At 37.6% G+C, this 23,353-nt stretch overlaps 2 protein-coding genes and 1 non-coding gene across 15 annotated transcripts in view; 1 reads left to right on the top strand and 2 right to left on the bottom strand.

The window, feature by feature from the left end:
- The window catches only part of Tut4 (terminal uridylyl transferase 4), a 180,314-nt gene that overhangs the window by 69,123 nt on the left and 87,838 nt on the right, over positions 1-23,353 (bottom strand). For 12 of the 13 annotated variants that reach the window (XM_063287719.1, XM_063287722.1, XM_039109973.2 and 9 more), the window contains 3 exons: positions 14,448-15,322; positions 6,500-6,663; positions 1,966-2,082 (listed from right to left, as the gene is read on the bottom strand). In XM_063287719.1, the coding sequence (XP_063143789.1) occupies positions 1,966-2,082; positions 6,500-6,663; positions 14,448-15,231 (1,065 nt within the window). In that variant the 5' untranslated portion in view covers positions 15,232-15,322. The remainder of the gene's footprint in view (positions 1-1,965; positions 2,083-6,499; positions 6,664-14,447; positions 15,323-23,353) is intronic. The other variant, XM_063287723.1, reaches the window with a different exon arrangement.
- On the bottom strand, positions 18,773-18,900 carry LOC120103349 (small nucleolar RNA SNORA40). The gene has a single exon (XR_005505404.1). It is a non-coding gene; the product is annotated as a small nucleolar RNA SNORA40 (small nucleolar RNA).
- LOC102554672 (40S ribosomal protein S27-like) lies at positions 18,788-19,234 on the top strand. The gene is made up of 2 exons (XM_039111482.2): positions 18,788-18,811; positions 18,923-19,234. The coding sequence occupies exons 1-2, from the start codon at positions 18,788-18,790 to the stop codon at positions 19,229-19,231; spliced, it is 333 nt and encodes a 110-aa protein (XP_038967410.1). The 3' UTR covers positions 19,232-19,234.

Here is a 23,353-nt window from a genome sequence, read left to right as displayed (position 1 = left end):
TGCTATTTTAAACTTCAGCTCAAAGGTCATTATCCAGGTATACTAATCTGTTCTAGATCAAGTAAAATATCCTTGTACATTTCCTAAGCACATTTCTCCCTCTAATAAGACAGACTATACCTAACCCTTATTTACCAATTACTAGGAAGTTCAAGGGCAGAAACCATGATTATCATATTCACCTCTACCTACATCTAGCAGGTAGACAATAAATACCAGTTGGATATGTGAGGCAAGGCAGTTGGATATGAAAGACATAGGAGGTGGAAAGGGCTCCTCATCCCAGAGTCCAGTTGGAGCCTCAAACTTCCAGTACAATAAATGTTCACTGTGAAGGCTACAGAGATAATATTCCTTCCATATATAGACATTTTATGTTAAAATAGCAAGGAACAAAGCTGAAGGCCTGATCTTGAGTAGGACTTCATTCCTGTCACAGACATTTTCTGAGAATCTCAAAAAAGAAAATAAGAAAAATTAACTTTAAGATCCCTATAGGCTTTTATTTTATCAATTTTAATCCTGTCAGGAACCCCACAGGAACTACCCTACCCGATAATCACATTTAGGTTTCACTAGCAACCTTTTAAAGACTCAAAACCCATTCAAATACATATGACTGTTAAAAAGATAATAAAGTGTTACTTCTTTGAAAAACCCACGCCAATGATCTTAGGTATGTCTTGCTTCTTAAGGCCTCCTTTTTCTTAACCTATGTGATTAAAAATCTACATTAAAACACAATGCAAAAGCCAGCCTGTGGAGGCAGAGGCAGGTGCATCTGCATGAGTTCAAAGCCAGCCTAGTCTACAGAGAAAGTTCCAGGACACCCAGAGCTCACAAAGAACTCCTGTCTAGGAAATAAAAAGTGTTTCTGAGCATGGTAGTACACTCTTTAATCCCAATTCTCAGAAAGTGATTAGGCCAATCTCTGAGTTGAGGCCAACCTGGTCAACATAACTACATAAACCCTGTCTCAAACAAAGACTTTTAGGGGGCAAGAGAGATGACTTAATGAGTAAATGAACTTGCCACCAATCCTGACAGTCTGAGTTTAATCCCAGAATCCATATGATCGGACAAAGCTTATTCCTGAAAGTTGTCATCTGACTTCCACATGTATACTATAACATGTGTGCCCACGTGTAGAAAATAAATTATACTAAAAGTTTAAAAACTCTCAAAATAGGGGTTGGGGATTTAGCTCAGTGGTAGAGCGCTTGCCTAGGAAGCGCAAGGCCCTGGGTTCGGTCCCCAGCTCCGGAAAAAAAAGAATCAAAAAACAAAAACAAAAACAAAAACAAAAACAAAAACAAAAACAAAAACAAAAAAACTCTCAAAATAAAGATGTTTTTGAGGGCTGGAAAGAAAGGTTGTTGAGCAAGTATGAGGGCCTGAGTTCAGCTCCCCACATCCAAGAAGTCAGGCATGGAGTCAACAATGGAGAGAGGAAGAACAAACTTCCTGGCCTGCAGCCTAGCTCCAGGTTGAGACCATATCTCAGAGGAATAACGGAGAGACTGACAGAGCAGGACACCCAAGACTTCCCATGACCTCAGTACAAGTAGGCTCCTCAACACCCTATACATACACACAGTCTTTTAATAAGTTCCAGGTCTGCCTCACACTGTCCTGGATCAGGTTTTGAATGAAAGCCAAGTGTGCAGTTTCAGGGAACTCCTGAAGATGGCAGTGTGGAGCTGTGCCTTTCTCTGCTGCTGAGAAGATGGACAAACTAACTATCCCGGACAGATTTGATTTAAGGATTCAGTTTTCTTTAAACTGGTTCCTAGAAGGTTCCTTCTAACCTCAGGAGATAAAGAAATTTATCACAGCTTTCAAGGCCCTCACTTTATTTATGTAAGACTCAAAGCATGCTTCTTATTAGATTCATAGGTTTGAAAACTGTCTAATGTACTTTTATAACTCAAATACTAAAGATCATTTTTAAAAGAGGTAACTTACCAAAATATTCTTCTTATGTCGTTTTTCTTTTATATGTTTATGTGCTCCTTGGATGTTTTCAATATGAATTAAGCAAAGTTTGCATAGATAACGGCAATTGGTATATTCTGGTGAGCGCTGAGGAAACAAGTTTAAAAACACACCTTTTCAGTATTCAAAGGAGTGGTAGACTAGATAAGTGAGCAATGTAATTATGTAACTGTAACAGACTGCAAAGGCCCTGAGGGACTGCTGCGGACCTCAGTGGTAGAACACGTGCCTGGCATGTCTAGGACTTAGGTTAGATACCCATTAGCACCACAAGAAAGAAAACAAGTGAGCACTGCACGAACAAATGCTGTAATGGGTAACCAACCAGAACTAATACACTCAAGAGATAGTTAACTTTTTTCAAAATACCCATTATAGGATATTAAATACTAACTTCAAACTGTATCACAAAAATGCTATAATAGGTTTACTACTTATCTAATATTATCCTGCTCCTTAAATCTCATTCAAATGTTGTCTTCAAAATCAATTTCAAACTTAACTTTGGGTCTTTCTGAGTACTCTGAAAAATAAAATGTACCCTTATGTCGTGACTTTTATTTTCTCAAAATAGTAAGATAATTATTAAATGGTTGAAGGTACCAGACACTATGCCAAATGCTTCATATATAAATTGTCATTTTAATTCTTAATAATCCAGTAAGATTAATATTTTTATTTTATAGATATATAAAAACTATGGAGCTTGGGACTTCACACCAATTCAATAGTACTGAGAAGGACATAACAAATTTCAGTTGATATGTATCTAAGTCCAAAGTCAACACTCTTGTACAACAAAAATAAAAATGACAAAACACCATGCATTCAGTAAAAAGAAAGCTTTAAAATGCTAATTTAAAAATCACTGTTTCTATGGCCATACACTAAAGTTTCAGTAATATTTAGCATTTTATTTCAGATTAATCTTCAATATTCAATGAAACTCCTGACAAAAAGGTTTTCTCATCTGAGAATATATTCTTTTTGGGGGAAGGGGTATAAAGATGTATTTATTTATTTTATACATATGCATACACTGTAGCTGTTTTCAGATACACCATAGAACATCAGATCCCATTACAGATGTTGGGAGCCACCATGTGGGTGCTGGGAATTGAACTCAGGACCTCTGGAAGAGCAGTCAGTGATCTTTTTGAGCCATCTTCAGCACTATATATTCTTTTTCAAAAGAGTTTATTTATTCATATATATTTCATGTGTGTTAGAATCTGGCTTACAAGTATTTAAGTGCACCACATGTGTATGGTGGTCCCAGAAGACAGTGTCAAGATCCTCTATAAATGAAGTTAACACGACACTGTGAGCCACAATATGGGTGCCAAGAATTGAATTCAGGTCCTCTGTAAAAACATCAAATGTCCTTAAAACACTAAGCCATCTCTCCAGCCTCAATAAAAGATACTCTTTAAATGAGAAACCTGCACCAAATTTAGAAACAGTACTACCATAGACTACTAGAAACAAACTCAACATTTATACAATACTATTAACTTTTAAGACTGTCAAGGTTTTCCATTTTACTGACAAAGGAGTCAAACCTCAAATATTTAACTATTTCCCAAAGCAACAAGCAAATAAATACACATCTCTAATCTTTATTTAAAAGAACTATTTGTTTTCTAAGAACAAGAAAGACTGATTCACAGTCATTAGCATATTGCGCTAATACAGAAAAGAGGTAGCAAAAGTCGCAGAGTAATAAAGAGAGCTGAATTTTGGAACTGAAAATATATATACTATATACCTAATACTAATAAAGCAATGAGTACTGATGAGATCACTGAGGGAGACATAAATCTGTGATTAAAACGTAGTGGATGGACCATGTGTATCTTCTTTAGTGGGGTGGGAGAATCCCAACTTCAGCTAAAAACACTGAGTAAAAGGGAAGAATACTAGGATGATATTTCATCTGATTTTTTTTGGAAAATATCACAGAGGCCTACTTCTATGCCTATACTTATGTAACGAAACAGTTTTAACTGAATATAGAATAGCTAATCTTTACTATATACTAGATTTTATGTCAAAAATTTCACATCATCTTATCTAACACAGTTCTATGAACAAGGTGGTGTGTATATATGTTCACACACATGTGCATTTGGGCAACCTCAGCTCTCACTCCTTACCTCTTCTCTTGTTTGAGGCAGGGTCTCTTATTCACTACCATGTCTACTAAGGTAGATAATTGGTCAGCTTCTGGATATTCTACTCTTCTCATCAGCTGAGAACACAGACACACACTACTACATCTATTTTTGCATCTAATTTAGCAGACCTAAACTCTAATCCTTACACTAGTGTGGTAGTTACTTTATCCACTGAGCCATCATCCTGGTCCTAAGAAGGTGTTATTTTTACCACCTTCATTTTACTGATGAAGGAACTAATATATAAAAAGGTTAAGTAGGAGGCTGGAGAGATGACTTACAGATTAAGAGCACTGACTGCTCTTCAGAAAATCCAGGTTTGGGGCTGGGGATTTAGCTCAGTGGTAGAGCGCTTACCTAGGAAGCGCAAGGCCCTGGGTTCGGTCCCCAGCTCCGAAAAAAAGAACCAAAAAAAAAAAAAAGAAAAGAAAATCCAGGTTTGATTCCCCACACCCACATGGTAGCTCACAACTATCTTTTCTAACTCCAGTCCCATAAGATGTGATACCCTGTCCCAGCCTCTGCAGGCACCAAGCACCCACATGTTGCACAGCACACACACATGCAGGCAAAACACCTATCTATACACATTAAGTAAACAGAAAGGGGAAAAAACCTTTTCAAAAGGGTTAAATAGCATATTTTTAGCTATCAGTACGTGACAGTAAACCAGATGACTCCAAATTCCATGTGCTTTACTAATATGCATATTAACTCTAATTATGGATACAGTAATAAATGAATACCCAATGAGACAAAGTGTCCTCACAAGGATTTCTTTTATCTAGGTATTTTTTTCCCTAAACTTTACAAAATCATACTTTTACCTTCATCTCATTCTTATTTGAGAATAATGACTTATCTTTTTGTATACATATTTATAAACATCTTAAGTACGCATTTCTCTGTAGTTTGATTTTTAATTTTTCAATATCTAGTGGTGTTTTTATTGCTTAACCTATGAATGTGTTTTCAGATTAAGAAATTGATTAATTAGCACTCAGACACAAAACACCAAAAAAACAGTTTTTTACTTAAAATATCAGTAAAAGGAGAGAAAGAATGTAACAATATTATAATAATGTAAAGCAGCATTTAATAGTTTATTTTCATCCATCTGAATAACTGAATGAATTGTGGGAGGGGGATCTAAATCCAAGGCCTTTTCCTTGATAGGCAAATGCATTGCTAATGAACTACATTTCCAGCTAGACTTCTGATGGAAAAGTAACATGCCATTTTTAATCAATATATACCTAATGTCTGTCACAGTTGTTAGCACATAGCAAGCACTCCATATTTACTAAATGAGGGAGTAAATCATCAGTCAACAACTTATAGCAACCAAGGTGGCATTTTAGTAAATATTTTAAGCTTTGAAAAATAGTAAACATAGGGAATGAAGAGATGAGATGAGTCAGTAGTTAAGAGTATTTACTGCTCTCCCAAAAGACCCATGTTAGTTCCCAGAATCCATACACGGCAACTCACAACCATGATTAACTCTGGTTCCATCTGATGCCCTCTTCTGGCTTCCAAGGGTACCTGCACTCACATGCACATATCCCATACAAATAACACAAATATATAATTAGAAATTTAAATAAATATTTTTTAAAAATAAGAAAAACAGGAAATACTCGGAAGGCCTGGCCATTCATTCATATAATCACAATATTCGGGAGCCTATATGAGGTACAGCCTAGGTTACAGTCATAAAAGGGAAACAATAAGGAATGGAAGGAAGGAAGAAGCAAAGGGAAAGGAGAAGCAGAAATAAAAGGAAACTAAAAGAGAAAGAGGAAAAGAAAGAAAACCATAAATATTTTAATCAGGCCAAATGGTCTCCAGTTGACTTTGCCATCACAATATGGAAGCAGCCATAGAGAATATATAAAGAAAATGAGCACGGTTGTATCCCAGTAAATATTTACAAAAACGGGAGGTAAAATATATCTTGCCGTATTCAAACAAGAGAGATAGGCCATAGTTTGCTAATGCCTACAATAAATACGTCACCTTACACCAGGCATGATGACTTGCCTTTAATCTCAGCACTCAAGAGGCAGAAGTAGGTAGATGTCTGAGCTCATCTTCATCTACATAGTGAGTTCCAGATCAGCCAAGACTACACAATAAGACTGTCTCTCAAAAAAAAGGGGGAGGGTTTACAAGTGCATTGGCTGAATGGGGGTGGAAGGTTGCCTAAGAGACCAGAATACTATGTGTCTCATCAATAAAAGTGACACAAAGTGTTAAGTGTTACCCTCTGGAAAAAGTCATAAAGCATGTATTTCTCCCTCAATAACTAACATAGCATAACATACTTTTTCAAGTCGAAAGATGTGATCTCTTTCTAGACGTTCTTCTGCTTGTTTCAAACCTAGCTTCTGCTCAGGTGTCAAAGTAGATTCATCTATCACAGTGGCATTTTCTAAATAGTCCATCTCGGAAGAATTTTCTTTGTTAGATTCTTCATTCTTCATTTTACCTAAAAAAGAAGCAATCAGTTATCATTATTAAATAAATTATCATCATTAAAATTATAAAACAAACATTTAACTATGGGGGTAAATTCTTTCTCTATAAACTACTTGGTTGTACAAGCTGCTAGTTTAGGTCAAAAAAATATATATATATGTATGCATGCATGGTGAGCTCATGAGATGGCTGAGATGGCTTAGCCAGGCCATTAAGCCTTATGACCTAAGTTCAATCCCCAGAATTTATATCCATATATGTATGTCATGTATACACCCATACATAAATGAATAAATGTAATCTTTTTAGAAAGCAGTGGAAGCCAAGTGGTGGTGGTAAACACCTTGAATCCCAGTACTTGGGAGACAAAGGTAGATAGATCTCGGTGAGCTCAAAGCCAGCCTGGTCTACAGAGCAAGGTCCACGACATCAAGCTCTACACAGAGATACCCTGTCCTAAAAAGAAACAAAAACAACAAAAAAGAAATGCTAAGGGAATGAAGAGACAGATGGCTTAGCAGTTAAGCACATTGAAGGCAGGCAAGCAGAGGCAGATAGATCTCTCAGACTTCAAAACCAATTTGATCTACACAGTGAGTCTCAGAACAGTCAGAACTAGACTCTGTCAAGATAAAAAGAAAAAAAAAATAACAGAAAAGAAAAGAGAAGAAAAAAGAGAAGAGCTTTTCCGCTTTTCAAGGTTCTATTTCTAGCACCTACATAACAGCTTAAAACTGTCTGTAATCCAGTTCTAGGGATCTGCTGCTTTCTTCTGCCCTCCATTAACACCAGGCCAAATAAGACAGACAGACAGACAGAGAGACAGAGAGAGAGAGAGAGAGAGAGAGAGAGAGAGAGAGAGAGAGAAAGAAAGACGGAGAGACATACATGGAGGCAAAACACCCACACGAACAAACTATTTTTTTTTATAGTCAATCAATAAAACAACCTATTGTCTTCAAAATCCAACTACTTGCCTTATACAGAAAGCTTGACAGTCAATCTCACCTTTGGCTGGTTGAATTTACGGTAGGTAAGTGTAAGGGTAGGGAAGGAAGGAGGGACAGAGGGGGGGGGGAGAGGGAGAAAAAGAGGGAGGGATGGAGGGAGGGAGGGAGGGAGGGAGGGGGACAGAGAGAGAGAGAGAGAGAGAGAGGATGTGTGTGTGTGTGTGTGTGTGTGTGTGTGTGTGTGTTTTAAAATACTAAAGTTATAATTTTCTAAACAAAAAAGAAATAGTATTTCTAAGTGGGTACATTTCCTACCAAAGGGCAAAGGACTGTCTAGAATAAAAAGCAAATTCTTAAATAAAAATATTATAGGAGACTTGAACGATGGCTCAGTGGTTAAGAGCACTTGCTACTCTTATGAAAGATTCAGGTTTGGTTACCATCACCCCCATGGCAACTAACAACAATATGCAACTTCAGCTCCGGATGATCTGACACTTTCCTGGTCTCCAGAGTCAGTGCACACACATGGCACACAAGCACACTCTCAGGCAAAATATCCATGCACAAAAAATAAAACTATTTTTTTTTTTGAGACAGTGTCTCTTTACACAGCCCTGGCTGTCCTACAACTCACTAAATCAGGCTAGCCTCAAACTCAGAGATCCACTTGTTTGAGCCATTATACCCAGCTCAATAAATCTATTTTTAAAAGAATATTTAAGGGCTGGAGAGATGGCTCAGTGGTTAAGAGCACCCGACTATTCTTCCAGAGGTCCTGAGTTCAATTCCCAGCACATGGTGGCTCACAACCATCTATAAAGAGATCCAATGCCCTCTTCTGGTGTATCTGAAGACAGCTACAGTATGCTTATATATAATAAATGAATAAATCTTTTAAAAAAAAGAATTATTTAAAAACATTTAAAAAACACAAATACTCAAATGTTACTTGGTAAGGTAAGTGCCTCAGATTTTTCCTAGGAACAGATTTCTTGGGATGTTCTTCTGGAAGTCCTAAGTTCAATTTCTAGCACCCACAAGTCAGTCAGCTCACAACTGTCTATAATTCCAGTTCCTGGAGATCTGACACACTCTTCCAGCCTCCACAAGCAACAGACACATATGTGGAGCACAGACATACATGCAGTCAAAACACCCATGCATATAAATACTAATTTTTATTTAAAAAAAAATTTAAGGGGCTGGAGAGATGGTTCAGCGGTTAAAAGCACTGGCTGCTCTTCCAGAGGTCCTGAGTTCAATTCCAAGCAACCACGTGATGGCTCACAACCATTTTCAATAGGAACTGATACCCTCTTCTGGTGTGTCTAAAGATAGCTACAGTGTACTGAAATAAAATTTTTATAAAAAAGAAAACGTCTCGGTCAGTCTTGAATGTACAGAGATCCACCTGTTTTTGCTTTCTGAGTACAATGTCACAATCTGCATGATAAGCATTAAAATGATATACTATATGCTATTCTGAATTCTCTCCTAATATTTGGGAAATTTTAGTGACTTTTATTATGGAGGTATAGAAGATAAAATCTAGTTTATTTCTATAGCTCAGGAAAAACTATTAATAACAAGACAATATAATAACATAACCCTCTTTTTAAAAAAAAAGTTTAACTTTCCCTCCATGACTGATAAATAATAGCAAATCCCATAAAATTATCATTTCTAACATAATAATTAGAAAAAGTCACATAGTGATTTGTTTTTAAATCAGAAATAAGACAGAGTATGGTGGCACACACATTTTAATACCAGAGCTCAAGAGGCAGAATCAGGTGTATCTGTACACGTTCAAGGCCAGCCAGGTCTACATAGCAGGTTCCAAGAGCTCCAAGGCTACATATCAAGACCCTACATCAGAGATAGGGCATATATTAGTCTTCCAGAGAACCAGATTTTGACACCTACCCACACCACCTAAAATATCAGATCAAGGTCTCTGGCTTCCTTAGACATCTACACTCATATGCACATACCATCACATAGACATATACATAATTAAAAATAAAATAGGGGTGGAAAAATGGCTCAGTGGTTAAGAGCACTCAAAGCTCTTGTAGAAGACCCCAGGTTTGATTACTAGTACCCATACCAGGTAACTCAATTTCCAAGGAATCTGATGCTCTCTAACCTCCACAGATACCTACCAGCACAGAGTACATAAAAACTCAGGCAGGTACACCTAAATATACTAAATAAATAAATCTGTAAGAAATAAAGTATCTTTTTTAAAAGTATGAAATTATTTCTTTTTTAGAATCAACACTGAAATAAAAACTAGTAAACTGCCCCAAACTATGTACCACAGATCGCTAGAATTTGATGAAGATGTTAATACACTTATTAAATAAGTATAGAAAATGCCTGTCCATAAAGTTTTATATATGAATGTTTTATATGATTAGTGATTATAGGAAGAGATGCTAGTGAACAGTAAGTGCTAATATGTACAATGTTTCTTTGAGGCATGATTGAAAATAAGGAACTAGATAATAATGATATTTGTATGACTAAATATATTAAAACGGCTGACTTTTGGCCTGGTGATAGTAGTGCACGCCTTTAATCCCAGCACTCAGAAGGCAAAGGCAGGCAGATCTCTGTGAGTTCAAGGCCAATCTGGTCTACAAAATAAGTTCCAGGACAACTAGAGCTTGGATAAGTCAGAGAAATCCTGTCTTGAGAATGAAAGGAGGCCGGGGTCGGGAGGTCAGCAGGAAGGCTCAGTGGGGTTCAAGTGCTTGCCACGCATACCTAGCAACCTGAATTCAATCCTGAAAACCCACCTTAAGGGAGGGAGGGAGGGAGGGAGGGAGGGAGGGAGGGAGGGAGAGAGAGAGAGTGTCCTCTGATTGCCACGTACATACTATTAGATCCACCTCAAAACATATACACATATCTTACATATACACTAATAATAAATTTAAATGAAAAAGAAACAAGGGGTTAAAAGAGAGCTAGCTGCCTACCTATGTGGCTATCTAGGGGACAAGTATTCACGGAAAAGCAAAAGCAAAAGCAAAAGCCCTACCTTAGGTGGCCATTTGCCTTTAGAGACAATGCAAGAAAATTACACAACTAAGACATTTATGCATTAACAAGAAAATTAATGAGGGCAGTTACAGTGTTACATCATAATGGGGGTGGGGGAATATGTGCAAGTCAGGGTACTACTACTCCATATATCACTAGTTTTTACTATAATGTGTGGCTAACACTAAAACCTATGAACATTATGTGACTCCTAGCAATATACTGCAAACATAATGAAAGCTGGTAAAAATTTTAATGATGACTTAAGGTATGATACTCATCAGATTAGCCCTAACCACCCACCTACCCATATCCCTACCTAAATCTCCCATTCCAGCAGCAGCCAGGAACCTATTAGAAATTTGGTTTCTCTGGCCACTAATTTAGATGTTCTAAATCAAATTTCTGGGAAAGAGGCCTAACAATGTACATTTCAATGATTCCCGCAAGACTCTCATGAATATTGAAGTTTAACTTTTGTTTGTTGGTGGCTTTGGGCAGAGGCGCCAATATGGTGGTGTTTTACAGCAGAGTCTTACTCTGTTAGCCTAGACTGGCCAAGAACTCACAGCAATCCTCCTGCCTCAGCCTCCCAATGTTTACATTACAGGTGTAAGCTAACACATACCTAGAGTAAAGGTGTGTGCTTTGGGGGTTTTTTTGGTTTGGTTTGGTTTTTTTTGGAGGTGGGGCTCAGTCTATGGAATTGAATCCAGAGCTTCAGAAAGTTCTCTACACTGTACAAGTTCTCTAGCACTCAAAGGTCTATATCCTCATGTTGAATATTAAAAGTTTAATAAGCTCAGGTCGGGCACATTCTCCTCCCAATAGTCACTTGGCTCATTCACCTGTTTCCTTCAGGTATTTGCTCTTATATACAAAAACACAGTTCTATTCATTCTTTAAAAATGTCTGTTTCTAAACTGTGGTGGTTTGAATGAATACAGATTTGAATACTTGATTACCAGGAAGTGACACTATTTGAAAGATTGAGCAGTGTGGCCTTGTTGGAGGAAGTAAGCCACTAGGTGGGCTTTTTCGATTTTTCAAAAATCTTACTCCAAGCTGAGTCTTCTCTCTCTTCTCCTGCTCCCTGCAGATCCAGAGGTCAAACTTTCAGCTACTTCTCCAGCACTAACACCTGTATGCCACCATGCTCCCCACCATGACAATGGACTAAACCTCTGAAACTGTAAGCAAACCCAATTAAGTACAGACTATCATCCATATCCTAACCAGAAATGAAAAGGTAGCTATTTCTGAAAATAAAAAAAATTGGGGAGTGGGGGAAATATGTGCAAGTCAGGGGACAATTTTCAGGGAGTCAATTCTTCCCTTCCATCATGTGGGTTCCAGAAACCAAACTCAGGTCATCAAACTTAATGGCAAGTGCTCTTAACTGCTAAGACAACTCATCAGCCTTACTTCTGAACTCTTTACCAACATTTCACAAAATATGGCAACAAACATTTGTAAAAGAAAAACAAATTTGAGAGAGGTGCTAGTAATCAACTCCGGGCTTTATGCATACTAGGCAACTGTTCTACCCAGTGAGTTACATCCTCAGCCCCAATTTATTTTTATTTCTACGACAAGGTAAACTTTATTCTCCAGTCATAAAAACAACAGAAAAAAGACTGCCTCTCCCAAATCACTGGTTTAATCAAAACAAAATAAAAGTACCCCCACCGAGAGAGAGAGAGAGAGAGAGAGAGAGAGAGAGAGAGAGAGAGAGAGCGCACGAGCGAGCGCGAGCGCATCCTACCATCATTTGGGAAGTAGAGATAAGATCAAGAGAGTACAAGGTCCAAGGTCTTCATCTTTGGCTACCCAGCAATTTCAGGCTAACCTAAACTACATAAGTTTCCTAAAACCAGAGGGGACCAGAGGAGAATAGGAAGAAAATATGCATACACTTACATAATTAATTGAAAATAAAACACCTAAAAATGGTGGCTCATGCTTACGTATAAAATGTAATTTAAAACATGTTTTTGAGACAGGGTCTCATGATGTAGCCCTGGCTAGTGTGGAATTCTTTATGTAAATCAGGCTAGCCTCAAACTAACAGAGACCCACCTTCCTTTCTTCTTAGTGTTAGTGCTGGTATTAAAAAGGAATGGCCACCAAAGTCAGCCAAAGCATTTTTTAAAACAGAAGTAAAGCTCAGATGTGGTGACCATGCCTATAATCCCAGCACTAAAGAGATTGGGGGGCAGCCTGGTCCAGTACAGCACAGAAGGACACTCTCTTTAAAAAAAAAAAAAAGTTCTCTCTCCCCAACACACACACATCCAGTGGAACAGAAGAAAAAAAAAAAATTACAGTAAGTTCAAGTAAATTTTAACAGTTTATATTTTATTCTCTGCTTCTACTTTAACTCCTAACAAAAATTCTGGTGAACTGAAGCCAAAAAGATTTTAAAAGAAATAAGATAGAAAACTTTATATAGAACTATCTTTGACCTCTTGGATGTCTCTTAAAATCACTCATAATGGGGCTGGGGATTTAGCTCAGTGGTAGAGCGCTTGCCTAGGAAGCGCGAGGCCCTGGGTTCAGTCCCCAGCTCCAAAAAAAAAGAAGCAAAAAAAAAAAAAAAAAAATCACTCATAATGTTATGTCATAACACAAAAGACTCATTTTCCAAAAGATGCCCTGAAAGCTGAAATTTTATCATGCCCTCAAATTCCTGCTCTAATCAATATTGAACTGCATTTATAATCTGTCTCACGTTTAACAAAATTAAATCATATACTTTCTCAACCCAAGGTTTTACCACTGAAAAATCAGTTTTGTATCACAGCATCAAATCGGAAGCTACCCTGAGACCTAGAGTTGGGTTTGTTTTCAGTTTTCTACCACGAACACATGACTGGACTACAAACAGAAACACATATATACATATTTGGTGAGTAATTGAAAATATATGATGAAGATTACTTTTTTTTAAAGACTAGAAAGCTGGGTATAGTGATAAGGTCATGTAACGCCAGCACTTCAGAGATGTCTGAGATACGAGGATTAAGAAGTCAAGGCTAGGGGGCTGGGGATTTAGCTCAGTGGTAGAGCGCTTACCTAGGAAGCGCAAGGCCCTGGGTTCGGTCCCCAGCTCCGGAAAAAAAGAACCAAAAAAAAAAAAAAAAAAAAAGAAGTCAAGGCTAGGGCTAGAGGGATGGCTCAGCAGTTAAAAGCATATACTGTTCTGACAGGAGCCAGGTTCAAGTTCTAGCACCTGTACCAAGTGAGTAAAAACCTTCTCTAACTTTAGATCCAGGAGATTCAACACCATTAACACCATTTGCCTCTGAATGCACATGTAAAACACACACACACACACACACACACACACACACCTATACACAGATATATGTACAAAATTAATAAAGTTTAAAGTTTAAAAAAAAGAATTCTAAGTCAGTTTGAGTCACATAGTTCAAGGCCAGTATGAGATATACAATGAGACCATCTTTAAAAAAAAAAAAACCTAAATAGTGTAGAAGGCCAAAGGTGTAGCCCAGTGGTAGATCAGCTGTCCTTGTCTAAAACAGACAAGGATAAGAAGACATCCTAACTATCAGTAGGTAGAGTACTCATAAACACTCACTAAACTCATATGTCCATATCCTATAACTAAGACAGATGCATATACACACCATAGAGGTTTTGCTTATTTGTTTTCAACTTTTTGTAATTAAAGTAGTTAAACCAGAGAAAAACTACAGAACATTAACATAGAAAAATCCTGCCCACAATGGAGCTTGTGGAAAGCACTATGTGTATTTATACTTACTCAAATCATCTGATGTATCTTCCATCCCTGAAGCACTGTCATCAGAATCAGCAATATTATCTGCCTGTGTCTGTTGCTTCTGAGATAGTGATGAATTTTCCAGGGTTGACTTCTCTCCTTGTAGAGCTGCACTGTTCCTTTTATCCATAGAAACAAAGGAGCTTGTAAGTTTCTTCCCAGTCTGTTGTGATTCTGTCTGTTTCACATTTTCTTTCAACAGTAAACTAGGCACATTTTCTGGCTCTAAAGGTGATCTGGGTGTCTTCTGTAATTTCATCTGAGAAGTGGGTACGTTTTCTTCTTTTCTCTGTGAATTAAGTGCTTTTTCTGTTGTTGCTGCTGCTGTTGTACAGGGCGTTTTCTCTACTTTTACTGGTAAATTCGGAGACTTTGGTACTTTTTCTGCTTTCGCCTGTAAACTAGGTGCCTTTTCTAATTTTGTCTGTGAAGATCCCTTCTGGGCTTTCATGGGTGAATTTGGTAACTTTTTCACTTTGCAATGACTTTGATCTCGAAGTACTAACCCCAAATCTTTAGGGCCTGGAACACTGGCAGCATTTACTTTACATGATTTAGCTTCTGTTTTTTCTATACAAATATCATTTTGCTTGGTTTTTTTACTACTATTTCTATTCAGAGAGCTGGTCCCAATTTCTGTCATGGACTTATCATTTCTAGGCTTCAAGGTTTGATTAGTTATAATTTTAACTGCTTTGCTTTCTTCACAAATAATATTCTTCTTTGGTTCATGATTTTCGTTTTTAGAAGTCTTGGGCTCTTCCATTATTTGAAAATCTGATTCTTCCCAATTTGATACTGTAAAATGGCAGGTCTCAGGTATATGAACTGTTCCAAATCTAGTTTAGGCAAGCAAACTATAGGATTTAAAAATAAAAATAAAAATCTGTTATTTAAATGCAAAAACATGTTTAATTATTAGGTATTTTTTTAAAAAAAACTTAAAATGTGTTCTTGAAACTAAAGAAACATTCTTCAGAAAGCCGTATGAAAAGGGCTTAAATACTCATTTATCAGGAGGCAGAAGCAGGCAGATCTCTCTGAGTTCCAGGCCTGCCTGGTCTACATAACTACTTCAAGGCCACCTAAGACTACAGAGTAAGACTGTCTCAAAAGACAACAAAACACCCACAAAAACAAAAAAAAAAAAAACAAAAAACAAAAAAAAATAGGCTTTAAAAAAAAACAGTTGCTTTATATTGCCTCATAAAAATTTTCACTAACAGAAAATAAAACCTAAAATCATAAGCCCCCATCACTGTAAGGAAATGGAAAACTGAAGAGCTGCAGAATTTCAATCTCTATGCACTGTAAGTAAAGTTCTGTAGTGACTGATGTACAAGGAGGAGATACCCAGGAGGACCTCCTTCTCAGAGGAAAATGGGAGGAGGGAATGGGGGAGAAACTGTAAGAGGGGAACTGGGAGGAAAGGGGGACCTGATATTGACATAAAGTGAATAATTAATTAATTTTAAAAAGTTAAAGTATCCCCAGTGTTAAATAAAGTCTTGCACCCAAATGATTTTCTACTAACAGGTCAATTTATACCACACCCTACTTCTAACTGGATTCTCTAAACATGAGAAATATAAACAAATTCAAGTAAATAAACTTTTAAATTCCGTTATTATATATTTACTTAAACCCACATAACACTCCCAAGTACAAATGCTGCTTAAAACTATGGACTTTGCAGGATAGCTTTGTTGTGTAGAGTCATCAGCTGTAATAAATTTATCATTGTAGTGCCAAGTTTTGATGGTAGGGGTAGGCTATGTACATGGAAGGACAAAAATTAAAAGGGAACTCTATATTCTGCTCAATTTTACTGTGAATTCAAGAAAGTGACAGTAAAGGGCACATTAAAATTAATCAGTCTACTTTTCTCTAAAAAAATTAATAGAAAAATTATACTGATGAAGAAATATTAAATTTAACAGACTATACACATAGTTTAAAAATGTTGCATTTTGTTAAAGTATTCGTACACCAGAAATACCTTATATATTACATATCATAGAAATTGGGTTTTTTGAGTCTTCTATCAACAAAAACAAATTCCCTGGAATTAAAGTATATCCCTTTCTTTGACTTTTACTGGGTAATATTATTCAATTATGAATCAAAGTAGTCAAGTCTAATTATATAAAACACTCATATAAACACAAAAGTATCTGAAACAAAAAGCTCAGAACATTAAGTCAATTTACTTGTAACTGTGATACATGCAAAACAATACACACAAAAAGAAAACAAGTCCAGGTATATCTACATCTCATCCAGGTGGAACTGTAATTTGTAATTCTAATTTGTAGGAAAGTCTTCTATATATCCTGCTTTAATTTCAGTCTAGATTACTATTATCTTCATTTATTTTTTATTGTAAAGTCAAGTATTTCTTTAAGAAACTTCACACGTAATTAATTAATCACCGTTCAAGGCTTACTTAAGTTCAAGAATTCTCAATAAAGTCTATTCTGAAACAACTGATGCTTGATCTGGGTGTACTATCAATACCCATAATTCTTTTATTCTTTTTTTTTTTTTTTGGTTCTTTTTTTCGGAGCTGGGGATCGAACCCAGGGCCTTGCGCTTCCTAGGCAAGCGCTCTACCACTGAGCTAAATCCCCAACCCCTCTTTTATTCTTTTATCTCTACATGAATCAAGGATAGACATAATCATAATGTCAACATTCTTTATTAAAGATCTTTGACATCTAATTAATTTCTTCTAACCATTTACTTTAGAAACCATTTTAGAATGGATTGTTTCTCGCTTATTGGGACCTCATACTTCTCTTACCACTCCTGGGCATATACCCAAAAGATACTTCAACATATAACAAAGACACGTGCTCTACTATGTTCACAGCAGCCTTATTTATAATAGTCAGGAGCTGGAAACAACCCAAATGTCCCTCAACAGAGGAATGGATACAGAAAATATGGTACGTTTTCACAATGGAGTACTACTCAGCTATCAAAAACAATGACTTTATGAAATTCGTAGGCAAATGGATGGAACTAGAAAATATCCTGAGTGAGGCGACCCAGTCACAAAAGAACACACATGGTATGTACTCAGTAAGTGGTTATTAGGGAAAAAAAGCTTGGAATACCCATGATATAACTCACAGCCCATATGAAGCTGAAGAAGATGACCAGTGTGGATGCTTCAGTCCTACTTAGAAAGGGGAACAAAATAATCACTGAAGGTAGAAGGAGGGAGGCACTTGGGGGTGGGGGGGAAGGGGGAAGTACAGAGGGTCAGGAAATTGAAAGAGGTGTGTAGCAGTGGGGGCTGGGTGGAAACTGGGGTTAGCCACTAGAAAGATGCCAGAAAAACAAGAGGCTCCCAGGACCCAACTGGGATGACATTAGCTGAAATACCAAACAAAGGGTAGAGAGAACCTGTAGAGACCATATCCAGTGGTTAAGCTCCCAGTTGAGGGATGAGGCCACCCACCATCTCAAAAATATTAACAGAATTGTTCCTGTCTAAAGGAAATGCAGGGACAAAGTATGGAGCAGAGACTGAAGGAAAGGCCATCCACAGACTACCCCACCTAGGAATCCATCCCATCTGCAGACACCGAACCTAGACACTATTTCAGGTGCCAAGAAGTGCAGGCTAACAAAAGCCTAGTATGGCTGTCCCCTGAGAGGCTCTGCCACAGCCTAACCAATACAGATGTGGATGCTCGAAGCCAACTGAGCACGGGGACCACAATAGAGGAGTTAATGAAAGGACTGAAGAAACTGAAGGGGTTTGTAACCCATAGGAAGAACAATATCAACCAACCAGACTCCCCAACCAAGAGCTCCCCAGGAGTAAACCAACAACCAAAGAGTACACTACACATGGAGGAATCCATGGTTCTAGCTGCATATGTAGCAGAGGATGGCCTTATCTGACACCAATGGGGGGAGAAACCCTTAGTCCTATGGAGACTTGATGCCCCAACATAGGGGAATGCTAGGGTGGTGTAGGAGGAGTGGGTGGGTGGATGGGAGAGCTTCCTCATAGAAGCAAGGGGAGGGGGACGGGATAGGGGGCTTCCAGAGGGGAAACTGGGAAGGGAGATAACATTTGAAATGTAAATAAATAACCAATAAAAATAATAATGAAAAAAAGAAAAAGTTATAATACTCTTAAAATATCACATTCAGGAACACTATGGCTCTGTAATGCCAATACAACATTGAAATGAACATCCACTCACAGTAAGAGAAGTATGTTCAACTCCATAACTCATGTTCAAAACAAGCCTTGTTATCACCACCATTATCATTTAGAGCTGTCATATTATACTTCTTCTTACATGTATCAAAACTCATACTGTACAGTGAGTTGTTAGTTGCAAAAGATGATTTATTTTTGCACCTGTCTTTCATGCCTTTGTCTACCAGTTGAACAAAAGAAAAAAAAACTATATTTGTTTTTTTATAAGTATTAGGTTCTGGGACTAAAGAGATGGCTTACTGTTAAAGGACAGCACTGGCTGTCCTTTACAGCAGTGACGACCTCCCTACAAGACCTCCTTCATCCCTCTCCAGAAGAGGAGAAGAGGAAACACAAGAAAAAGTGCCTGGTGCAGAGCCCCAATTCCTACTTTATGGATGTGAAATGCCCAGGATGCTATAAAATCACCATGGTCTTTAGCCATGCACAACTGGTAGTCTTGTGTGTTGGCTGTGCCACTGTACTCTGTCAGCCTACAGGTGGAAAAGCAAGGCTAACTTCCTTCAGGAGGAAGCAGCACTGAAAGAAAGCCCCTGATTCAAGATGAGTGGGAACCTTCCCAATAAACACATTTGGATTAAAAAAAAAAAGCACTGGCTGTATGGGTGTGGTAGCATACGCCTTTAATCCCAGCACTGGAGGCAGACACAGGTGAAGCTCTGTGAGTTCAAGGTCAGTGAGTTCCAGTCAGAGCTACATAGTGAGACTGTCTTGGGGAGCATGAGGGGAACACAAAAAAGAGCACTGGCTGCTTTTCAGAGGACCCAGGTTGAAGTCCTAGAATCCACTTGGTGGCTCAAAATTGTCTGAAACAAAAACTCCAGCTCTATCACCTATTCCTGGCCTCTGAGCATACTGGGCATACCAGGCACACACAGCTCACATATATACATAGGCAAAACACTCATATACAGAAAATAAATCTTCTTAAATATATTTGTTATTTGTGCATACTACAGTGTACTATAGTGTACAGGTAGAAGTCAGGGACAACTTTATAAAGTCAAGTCGTTCTCTTTCTCTTCATGTGTATTCTAGGGATCAAACTTAGATCAGCAAGCCCCTCTGAGCCATCTCATCAGTGTGTATTAACTTTTTTAGTATTTTCTAGTAAAATCTACAATAATTTACAAATGTAAAAAATGTTTTTGCACCAGGTGGTGGTAGCACACAAATTCTAGCACTGGAAGAAGAGGCAAGTGGATCTCTAAATTCAAGGCCAGCCCTGTCTACACAGAGAAACTGTATTGAAAGACAAAAACAAAACAAAAACAAAAAGTTTCTGCTCCTGGATTTTGTGTTTTTGTATTTTAATAATAAACACATTCTGCTTTTCCTATTCTTGATGTTCTATACAGGGCTGCCAAGGGCTGGAGGGATGACTCAGAGGTTAGGAGAATGTACTGCCCTGGCAGAGGACCAAACTACAATTGCCAGCAACTAAGACATATGGCTCACCATTACCTATAAATCCCAGGCCAGTGGATCCAACAGCTCTGGCCTCCATGGGCACCAGCACTCACATGCACATACTCACTCAATACACACAAAATGTTTTTAAAGTTCCTTAAATAAATGGCTCTTCCTAAATTCATACAGAAACAGACACATCTTATTTAAAAAAAAAAAGAAAAAGAAAAAAGAAAAAAATAAGGTCAACAAGATGGCTCAGCTTATAAAGGAGTTTGTCTCAAAGTCTGACAACCTGAATTCAATCACTAGCACTCAAATAGTAGAAGATATAACTCCCCAAATTATCCTCTGACCGATACATGCATATGCATGACCACATACATACACAAAAACAGACACACATATAAAATAAATGTAAAAAATTTTGGAAGAAAATGGTTTATATTTTTAGAAATCCCCAACCCCTTTTTTTTTAATTTTCTAGTTGCGTTCTATTAGTCTTTAATATTTTGTAGATAAGTATCTTACTGAAGTGAACTGAAATTTCCAGGAAAAAAGTCAAACCTGTGTTAAAAATTCTACAAGGCAAACTGAATTAGAACTAAGACTACAGAGAGACAAATAATCTCTATCTATTGTCCCCTTAATAACTAAATGTTGCCTGGCTCTGTGTTTGACCTAACAGCCTTATGACTACCAGGAATGGTCAAAGAGATCCCAAGCTTCAACTACCCACAGGCTAAAATATCCTCGGATAGTATATGAAGCCTACAGCTGAGGTTTCCCTGCTTTACTGTAATCCACTTAACTTGATGTTTCCAACAAACACTGTGTTATATCTTTCTTTGTTCTGTTTTATAAAAACCTCATTAGGGCTAATGAGATGGTTCAGTGGGTAAAGGTATTTATCACCATGCCTGATAATCTAAGATCAATCTCCAAAACCCACATAGTGGAAAAAAGAAAACTATCTCCCACAAGTTGTTTTCTGACCTCCACATACGCATGTGCTGTGGCATGTGAGAGTGCATACATACAAGCTACATTAATAACTAAACGCAAAGACCTTATTCACCTTTTGCCACAATGAAGAATGGGAAGAGGATATAATATCCTACAGTTGTGTGCCTACTACTAAACAGCCAGGCTCCAATGCCTAGCTACAAATCCATACTCACAAAGCGGTTAAACTCAGTGGGTCCCAAAACAAAAAATTACCCATAAGAAAGAGTAAACTTTATATTCTAGCAGCTTTGTGGGTATTTGTTCCTACTTCTTAAACAAGAGGCTCTATGTTTTCATTTTGTATTGGGCCCTGAAAATTACACAGCATTTATTTTCTGGCAAACAGATATAAATAAATCTGGAGTGAAATATAACAAACATTATTTTCAAACATTCATAAAAGACAATTTAAGAGATGCAGATAAAGTGGCCTGAAGAGACAGCTAAATGGACAAGTATCTGCTGCAAAAACATGAAGACTTGACTTCAAATTCTAATCACCAGTGGTGCACATCTGTAACTGTAGCAGTGGGCAACTACAGGTGAAAAGGCAGATCCCAGGAGCTTACTGGCTATTCAAACCTGCCTTCAGGATAGTTTTGAACTAAGAAATAAGGTCAAAACACAAAACAAAACAAAAAGGTATTGCAGTATAACATTTGCGTACTGTTGGTGGAAATGCACAAATGCTAAAATCATTGTGGTTTTATAAAGGTTCTTCAAATATATTAAAACCAGAATAACCCATGCTACATAATTTGGATCTTATTTTTTGCAAAAGGTCCATGCAATAACAAAGGTGGTGGAAACTTTTAAACATAGGACCTAGTCTAATGATAGCTCAGTGGCTCAGACATTTGCCACCAACCCTAAGGACCTGAGTTTGACAACTAGGTTCCATGTCATAGAATGAAAACAGGACTGTCTACCGAAGGAAGGCTATCTGTCCTGACCTACACACACACACACACACACACACACACACACACACACACACACACACACACAGGGTGGGTTGGGGGATACAATTTTACAATTTACAAATTCTACAACTTTAAAATTAAATTTAAAATATTAATCATTAGAAGCATGCCCTTAGGGGGGACTAACTTAATTTCCTGGATGTAGGATAAAGTTTTGCAACTCACTACCTCAATGATGTTCGATCTCACCAAATACCAACAAGGTCAGTCAACTAGAATGAAACTTCCAATACTGTGCACCAAAATACACCTTTTCTCTTTATAAGGTGATTTTCTTCAGTTTTGGTTTGGGTATTTATTTTTTTAAAAAAAGGAAAACAACCAGGAAAAACTACTCCAAAACAATAAATTGGTGAGCTGGACACCTCACAAATGCTTGAGAGGTGGAGGGAGGATGAAGCATTCAAGGCTAGCCTCAACAACCCTGCAAACCTGAGGACCGCCTAGGCTACCTGAGATCTGCAATGTTTCTAAACCTAAGATAATGTCAGAGCCTTTGGAACTAGCTTGAAGGAGAAGTTTGGAAAAGTTTGAAGGAAAATTAGATAAAGCCAAAAAGGCTGAAAGCAACCAATAATTCACTGGTCATTTTAATGGGATTCAAAAGACTAGAATGCTGACAGGAATGTGGGCCAGTAAAAGCTGTGCTGATGACGTTTCAGACAGAAGGGCCTGTGTTGACAACTGAATAACAGGCTACCCTTTTTAAACAGTGGCAAGTAGGATGGCTGGCTTTTATTCAAATTCTCTTAAAGATAACAGATAAATTTATATGGAAAGAAATTTCCTAGGTAGCAAAGCACTCTGACAGTGGCCTATGAAGTATTGGCTGCTTTTAGAGCAAACTAGCCTTTACAGAAAACTGAGAGCAAAGAGAAACAGAGCAGAAAGATTTGGGGAACTTGTAGTTTGGAAAAACAAGTTTGGGGGATGTTAAGGATGAAGCCAAGAAGGGTACACTGCTTCATAAAGAGAGTAGAACCTGTCAAACTTCCACAAGAAATGGTTTAAAGGGAAAGGATTTATTTTGACAGTTTCAAAGATTCCTACAGTCATTTGGTTCTATTATCGTAGATCTGAGATGAAGCACAGCATCTTACAGAAAAGGATGTTGTAAAACTTCTGGTGGCCAAACAGAAAGGGACAGAAGAAAGCTAAGACACACTTTTCATAGACATGTTCTAAAAAGCATACTTCCTCTAATCAAGTCCCATCTCCCAACTACCCATTCAATATTAACTCAT

This window comes from Rattus norvegicus, chromosome 5, assembly GCF_036323735.1.
Source record: "Rattus norvegicus strain BN/NHsdMcwi chromosome 5, GRCr8, whole genome shotgun sequence".
In the NCBI taxonomy this organism is placed as follows: Eukaryota; Metazoa; Chordata; class Mammalia; order Rodentia; family Muridae; genus Rattus; species Rattus norvegicus.
The sequence above is the reverse complement of the archived record's forward strand: the minus strand, read 5'-3'. Positions and strand labels throughout refer to the sequence as shown.